This window comes from Coffea eugenioides, chromosome 6 (genome assembly GCF_003713205.1).
Source record: "Coffea eugenioides isolate CCC68of chromosome 6, Ceug_1.0, whole genome shotgun sequence".
NCBI lineage: Eukaryota > Viridiplantae > Streptophyta > Magnoliopsida > Gentianales > Rubiaceae > Coffea > Coffea eugenioides.
In genome coordinates, this window is record NC_040040.1 from 52,210,244 (window position 1) to 52,218,118 (window position 7,875).

The following is a 7,875-nucleotide window of genomic DNA, read 5'->3' on the forward strand; positions in this document are numbered from 1 at the left end:
AAAAATGAATTCCACTAATATAAGCCAAATTGGCTGTTGTAATTAAAGAAGTGAGGGACTGATTTGATACAAGTTATATGTTGTCCAATACACGAATTCTAACTAAAGACAGAAACCACCTATAAAAAAAATGGACAAAATTCATGGTACTTTTTTCTGATTATATATTAATGATGGCCCCCGTGAATTTTGTAAGTCAAGACTTGTCATTACTCATGAATGATACTGATTACTGATATTATGTTTTTCATTGAAACGTTAGGCCTTATAATTATGATCTCGAATTAACTTTGTTATCTGGCTTTGATTTGGCAACCGATGCTACATTGACAGAAACAAACAAGAAAAGAATAATTGATTCTATTGTCTAAGGTGAGAAAAATCATGGATTATTTTTCGTTATTAAAGGGTTATTTTAAATTTACAAAGTTCTACAGATTTAAGTATTTTAAAAGATCAGTTAACTTCTCATACTCTCTGATCATTTCGTCTGTAGCAATGAAGGAGTTGTTGTTCCTTACACGCTACAACTGGTCAAATGAGTCTCGATTGAAACGTTCAAGCAATTGGATTATGCAGCAATCTGATGATGGCGACCTCTTTAGTATCTGGTCATGTAAACGCTTTCAGTAGGTGGAGCTGCAAAAAGGGCCATCCTACAAATTGAGGTAGAATTCTGTAGGCCTGAATTGAGATGTTTTATAAGTAGTACTTTTATCTTTACGTTATTGAATTGCATCTAGTATTGAATGATCATGCATATATATTAGTGGGATTGCAGTTGTAAGTTGTGAGGAATCCCAGGTTTCGCAGTTTGCAACTGCTACATTAAAGAAAATCTCAACAACAATAGGCGGAGAAATTGAGGTAATGCTTTTGCATGTTGAGGATTAGCCAAGTTATGGATTTGTCCCTGTTGAATGGGAGCATGGTACATTTATAATTCTGCTCGTATTCTTTTCTGCGAATTGATTACGGAGCTGAGGTAAAGAATGATGATTCTTACCTTTAGTTTACTAGGATTTTTGCCATGGTGAATATGTATATGAAGTCATATGCTCAACCACATGGCATTCTTGTACTACATGATAAATACTTGGTAGGTTGAACTGCTTTGCCAGGGTTTTGTTTAAATTGCAACTAGCGAATCAGCACTAGAATCTGCTGATTACTAGGTTTTAGTTTACTAGGTTTTCACGTTTTTTCATCCTTCTTAACCTGTACGATAAATCATTCATAGACTTGCCAGCAGAAAGCCTGCAAGATTTTTAAATAATGGGATCGCCTTTGTGAGGGTAGACAGCCTGAGCTTCTCTGCTGTTTGGTGGGTGCGAGCACCATCTGGATTAGTGAAAGAGTCTAGAAATCAAGCACCAAATATGGGATTAAATGGTCTGTTAAGCATCTGGTGAATTTTTAGTTGCAACATGGTCAGCATGAACTAATTGTTAAGGTGGTTATGCATATAACGATTATGGCTTTGGAGTAGTTTGGCACCCTTGGAAGGGTGATTCTTACTATCCTTTCATTCATTTTATGCAACAGAAACATTGAATTAGTGTATCACTTGGGTGTTGATATGACCTCACACCTGAGTAGCACATCTACATGGTTTATAGTTTAACTAGAAAAAGGGGATTGAAACTCTTGTTCTCGAGTTCTTGGCTCTGCCTTATCTGACTAGTAAATCTTGCTGTTCTCTTCGTATCACTAATTATCTTTTCTTTGGTTCTTTAGATGGGGGATCAGAGCATTGGCTATACTCCAGAGGAAGCAATTTCCGTGATCGGATTTGGGAAGTTCCAGGGGCTCATACTGGTTTTTGCTGGACTTGGTTGGATTTCAGAGGCAATGGAAATGATGATTCTCTCGTTCGTTGGAGTAGCAGTCCAATCTGAGTGGGGACTCTCTCCTGCTGAAGAAAGCTTGATAACATCTGTGGTTTTTGCTGGTATGCTAGTTGGATGTTCCTTTTGGGGCATCATATCTGATGCGTATGGAAGAAGGTAGTTTTGTATAATTCTTTTCACAATTTCAGTTACAAGTGTCTCTGATGTTTGACAGAAAGCGACACATGTTGCAACTTGCTTCTTGCTTAACTTATGAGTAATAGTTGTATTAATGGATATCTGCCTCAATATTTCTTCAATACAAGGAAAATTATCTAAAATTTGTTGAACTAATTTCTGAGTTCCCACCAATAATTACAATGTGCCGGTGTTTTCAGTTGTTGCAACAACTGACAAAACTCCTCCTACACACTTTTTTGGGGTAGGATCCTTCTACACACTTCACATATCTGGAAACATTTCTACTTGAGGTGAAATTACAGAATAGTTGATTTTGTTTAACAAGTGATGAGAAACCTATTAGATGCTCTTGCTCAGAACTGAAACACAGACTTCAGTAAGCATAGGAGCTACTGCTGTACCATAGATGTTAGTGTTGGTTCTCAACTTGGGATGAATTCATGAATTTAATATCTGTTTGACTAAAGCCCAAAGAAAACAGAAGAAATCGACAATGTTGTGGTTGTGAAGTCAACAAATCCTGGTGAAGCTTCTGCAGATTTCATTTCTTACTAAATGCAAATTTCCATGTAGGTAGAAGAACTCTGGTACAAAGACTATTCAATTTCTGATTAACAACTGTAAAAGATTATATTAAGGAAGGAATACATTTTTCCCAACTAAAATATATCATAAGGGTGAAAGCCACCAGTTTAAAGGAGAATACCTACAAAATAAAATACACATATTGGAACCAGTTGAGCTGATCTGGGACTAAACGCATTGGTTCACCAAGACAACAAAATAGTATGTCAGACCTGCTGAAAGCAGCATCAGGATAAACCGGATGGAGGAGTTAAAAAAAATGCTAGACATGGATCAGAACATGTCCTGCAGTGGCCAGTTTCCGATTAGTTGATTACAACCTCAAAAACAATTAGGCACAGATTTGGCAGGTATATACAAATTACCTTGTAGTAAGGCGAATTTTGTGGATCAAAAGCTAAACTTACTGTTTATACTGATTCAACACCGCAGGAAAACACTTTATAGAGTATGAGGGCTTGTATCACATATCGTCTTGTGCCTAGTATTGTTATTGTGGTGTAATTCTTATCTGTTATTTAATGGGATTCTTCAAAACATAAAGTGGATTTTCATAGGCACAGCATTCCTTTGGAAGCACAAAGTGTTCCTAATCTTTTTTTTTTTTGGCTGCATTCAAGAGAGAAGCTGATGGCAACATAAAATCCACTAAATATGTTTTGGCATGTGAAACATGTTTCATCATGTCCTGAAAACTTATTTTGAAGTATTCATATAGCAAATCAAATGCAGATGGGACAGAGTTCCCATTAACATACTGCAACAATGCACCAATGTGCTTTTCTCTTATTTTCAGTTGATTATTGTCTTCAATTCAGTCTGCAATTTGCTTCTTGGTATTTCCATTTGAAGGGAATCAAAACTACACTACTAAGGAATATGGAGTCAAAATTTTGGCTTCTCTGGTGTTTCTATATCACATCCGTCCTAAACAAAGCGTCCTAAAGTAATGATGTGATTTAGCAAAAGTACCATAACCTTCTTCAAGGTATCTAGCTGAATCATGCTTAGCCAAACATGTGTGAAATTCCTAGCTTTCTGGCTTTAGGTGCTTTCCTTTCTTTGCATAGTATGGCATTTCTTCTCCTTCACCTCAGTTTATGGTCTTTCTGATCATTAATGGATTCTCGCTCTCTCTCTCTCTCTCTCCCACCTTTTACAGGAAAGCCTTTATTGGTACAATGATAGTAGTGGCTGTTGCTGGAATCTGTAGCTCTTTATCCCCAAGTTATAAGTTATTTTTGGTATCTCGTTGTATGCTTGGTTTTGGTGTAGGAGGGGGACAAGTATTTGCAGCTTGGTTTATGGAGTTCATTCCCACAGCTAATAGAGGTGTTTGGGTAATCGCACTCACGAGTTTCTGGTCCTTTGGATCAGTAGTTGAAGCTTTACTTGCATGGGTATATATTGCATCTTTTGCTAAAGCTTAATTTTGTCACATAGTTTGTTTTCCTCTTAGTTTCAATTGCACTTCTGAGTTCTAATTTCACTGTTGAAAGAAGAAAGTAGCTATCTTTGGGTGGCCATTGAAATTATTAATTAGTGCATGTAGTTTATTTTAGCTCCCAAAGCATAAAAACTTCCTTTTTTCCAGGAATGAAGAATTTTTCAACTGTTCTGCTTTAACATACATATTACTCCCATTAAAGTTCTCCCTCCTTGCTTGCAGATTATCATGCCAAGATTTGGTTGGAGATGGCTAATAGGTTTATCTTGTTTACCATCTTTCATTGTACTCCTCCTTTCTGGGATTACACCTGAGTCGCCGAGGTATCTCTGTGTGAAAGGAAAAATGGAGGAAGCCCAGAAGATATTGGCAAAAGCAGCAGCCATGAACAAGACAATACTTCCTCCTGGAATGCTTATCTTAGATCGAACAGCAAAGATAGATGAACATTATCCGTTATTAGATACTTCTCTTCTGTCTTCAGCAAGAGAAAGGAATTGCAGCCCAGAAAATTACTTATCATCATTGTTTATGATATTCTCATCAAAACTAAGGAAGACAACTCTTCTCCTATGGTTTCTATACTTCTCTAATACATTTTCATACTACGGAATTGTATTATTGACATCTGAGCTGAGTAGTAACCAAATCAATTGTAGTTCAACCGTTAACTTTTTGAAGAGTGCAAAGGATGCTAGCCTCTACAGAGATGTATTTATCACATCTCTTGCAGGTGACATTCTGGAATTCGTTTTTATCCTACATTTGCTCCTTAGAATTTGAACAACATTAAGAACTAACGCTGTTGCCCGTCCATTATAATACCTGTATTGTGATTTGTGAATATGTTTACATCGTAATGACATTTCCTTCTCTTTTTTTTCCAGATTTAGCCGGGCTTGTTATATCTGCAGCAATTCTTGACAGATTAGGCCGGAAGCTCACCATGAAGATTTTATGTTCTTTGGGTTTTATTCTGCTTCTACCACTGGTTGTGCATCAGAATGAGATTCTGACAACAGCTCTATTATTCGGCTCTCGCATGTTTGTTATGTCATCATCCAATGCTGTTGTTATATACTCAAGGGAGGTAAACATCAAAACCTTTTTCTTCTTCACATTGCTCATTCTTTTTGTTGCTTCATACGCAGCAGACTGGACTTGAGACTAAGCCTTCATTTGCAAACATTATCTATCAAAAATTTGACTTCTGTTGCTTAAATGAAGATAAATGAAGGAGAGTAATATCAAATACATTATAAGTGAACAGCAGATATTTCATGAAATTCAATAACTCATAATCTGCAGAAACAAGGACAAAGAAATAATGAACTTTGACCAGAAGTTTATTTCCTAGTTTTGAATTTTACTAACAAGAGCCCTTCCTTCTTGAATGGAGCTGAATTATCTACAAGAAGTTGAAGCAGAGAAAAAGAATTGTGTCTCAGCTTCTCGTAGCACACTAGCACCTAGAAAAAACAAAAAAAGTAACTTCACTTGAGTTTGGCTCGGACTAACGTAAAGAAAAAGGGCTCTAGTAAGTTCTTCTTACTTCCACAACTTTCATCCCTTAGTTTGGGCCACTTTGACCTGGAAGCGAAGGTTAGAAAATAGATCTCAATGAACAGAAAATGACACTTAAAATCTGTTTGCATTTTACAGGTTTATCCAACTTCAGTGAGGGCAACTGGTGTTGGAAGTGCAACATCTATTGGAAGGATTGGTGGAATGATATGCCCTCTTGTAGCGGTTGGCTTAGTCAGGGATTGCCATCAAACAGCAGCAATTGTTCTTTTTGAGGCTGTGATACTTCTCACAGGATTCTGTATGCTTTTCTTACCTATAGAGACTGGTGGAAAAGGATTGAGTGACACCACAAGTTTGTTGAATGAGGAGTAGATTATCCTTTGCCATGACTGCAAGAGTTCATAATATCACAAAAGATTGGTAAATGCACCACTTGCATACCTGCTGGCAACAGACATTGATGGAAGAAAAAGATGACAATTTTTGCCCTCATCATGAATGATGGATTCTGAAGTTGATCACGATCCAAATTGACTTCCACCCTAGCTTTTATTGTTCTCTGTTAAAATCCCATGTTGGTAAAACATGTATTTGTTCCATTTTTCATCACCTAATAAACACGCATTACAATTTGCTTTGCCTATTTTGTTTAGGAATTTGATCTGAAAGATGGATTATGTCTGCAGCTGACTGCAACATTCTGTCTATAGAATTTCAGTGATCTTTCACCTTATTCTTGCGAAAAGCAATTTGCTAAAAATGTCCTCACAAGTTTGAAAAGAAACTTGTTATTCATAATTTTTGTTAAAAACACAAAAAGATGTGGTTTTTACTTTTCCATAATTATTAAAGAACCATTAAAAGAATGAACATTCTTTTCTACAAAATCAAATCCAAAATAACTAGTTACCTTTCCAATCTTCCCCAAAATTTTTCTAAAATTGTAGACACTAAAACAGTTATGGACACTAACCACTACATATATCTGACTAATGATACAATTTTTCTGGGATTAATTGTAATTTGCACCCCTGTATTATCATTATTTTGCAGTTTTCATTGCTCGATTGTTGAAAATTTTGCAGTTTTTCTGGGACAGAGTTAAGTTGTTGTTTTTTTTTAAAGTAAAGTTAATTTTAAAGAATGTTTAAATAGTGAAAAATAATTAATATTGATGTATGCATTCACATGGCATGTATTTTATGCCTACTATCCTTACACATAATCAAGGTACTTAAGGCTTAAATATCATTATCATTACTTGATAGAGCAATTATTGGACACATTTTACACTACTGTTATTTTGTCCTAATTTTGGCTACTTACTGTGCTAAGAATTGAGATTTTGCTCATATTTCATATTTGTATGAATTGTAGGTGGTTGGTGTAAAAAGTGCTTTCACGAGGCAAATTTCCAGAAGACTCTCTATTTCATGACGTGCCCACGATAGAAACCGAAGAGTTACACCTAAAAGCCGGACCTGCGAGATTGGTAAAACAAGTGAAGCATCGGGAAACCAAGAGTGAATCGCGTGGGCCGCGGAGATGCAGAGGATCAAAACCCTTTTCAAAGGGAAGTAAAGTGCAGAGTCTTTTGCTTTCTTTTCGGCGGCTTCAACGAAGGCTAAAAGCCAGATTCACGTCTAATAAAGAGAGGAGCTCTTAGCTTCCTTAGGCATCAGACGTTTCTTTTTCTTTTGCGGCGGCTTCAAAAGGCTAAAGAGCCAGAATCACGTGCAATCAGTTAGTTCTAGCTTGAGTTTCAATTTGGGTCAGACGTTTGCTTTTTCTCTCTCAGCAGCAATTAGCAAAGCCAGATTCACGTCTAATTGATACATTAGCTTTAGTTTTCTTTTCCCGTAGCGGTCAGACATTGTAGACTTCCGTTTGCTTTTTGGCTTTGACTCTTCTGCTTTTGCTTTGGCATTATACAATTTTCGTTGGCTTTTGCGTTGTACTTTTCGGCTTCAGCCCGAACACCGACGCGGGGAAAAGGAAGACTTTTTCCTTTTTCTTCATTGTTTCAAATTCTTTGATGTTTGTGCGGATGTAATCAATTAAATCACGCGAAATTGACACGATAAGGAGCGGGTAGTTTTCTCCTCTATCCAAAGGTCGACGTGAAGGCGCGGTTCATAATATTTATAAGATCTAATCGAATCTTTATTATTTCTTCCAACTTGTTGCTATTCGTACGTTTCCTGAATTAATTGTTCATGGATATTTTATTAATTGAATATCAACGACCGGGTATTTGATTTAATTTAATAACCTACTGTCACATTA

At 36.5% G+C, this 7,875-nt stretch overlaps 1 protein-coding gene across 1 annotated transcript; it reads left to right on the forward strand.

Annotated features, from left to right (window-relative positions):
• Positions 1–498: 498 nt before the first annotated feature.
• LOC113774415 (organic cation/carnitine transporter 7-like) lies at positions 499–6,218 on the forward strand. The gene is made up of 7 exons (XM_027318954.1): positions 499–629; positions 771–867; positions 1,738–1,951; positions 3,891–3,955; positions 4,285–4,795; positions 4,950–5,152; positions 5,725–6,218. Exons 1-7 carry the CDS (start codon positions 499–501, stop codon positions 5,959–5,961), a joined length of 1,458 nt encoding a protein of 485 aa, XP_027174755.1. The 3' UTR covers positions 5,962–6,218.
• The last annotated feature ends 1,657 nt before the right edge of the window (positions 6,219–7,875 follow it).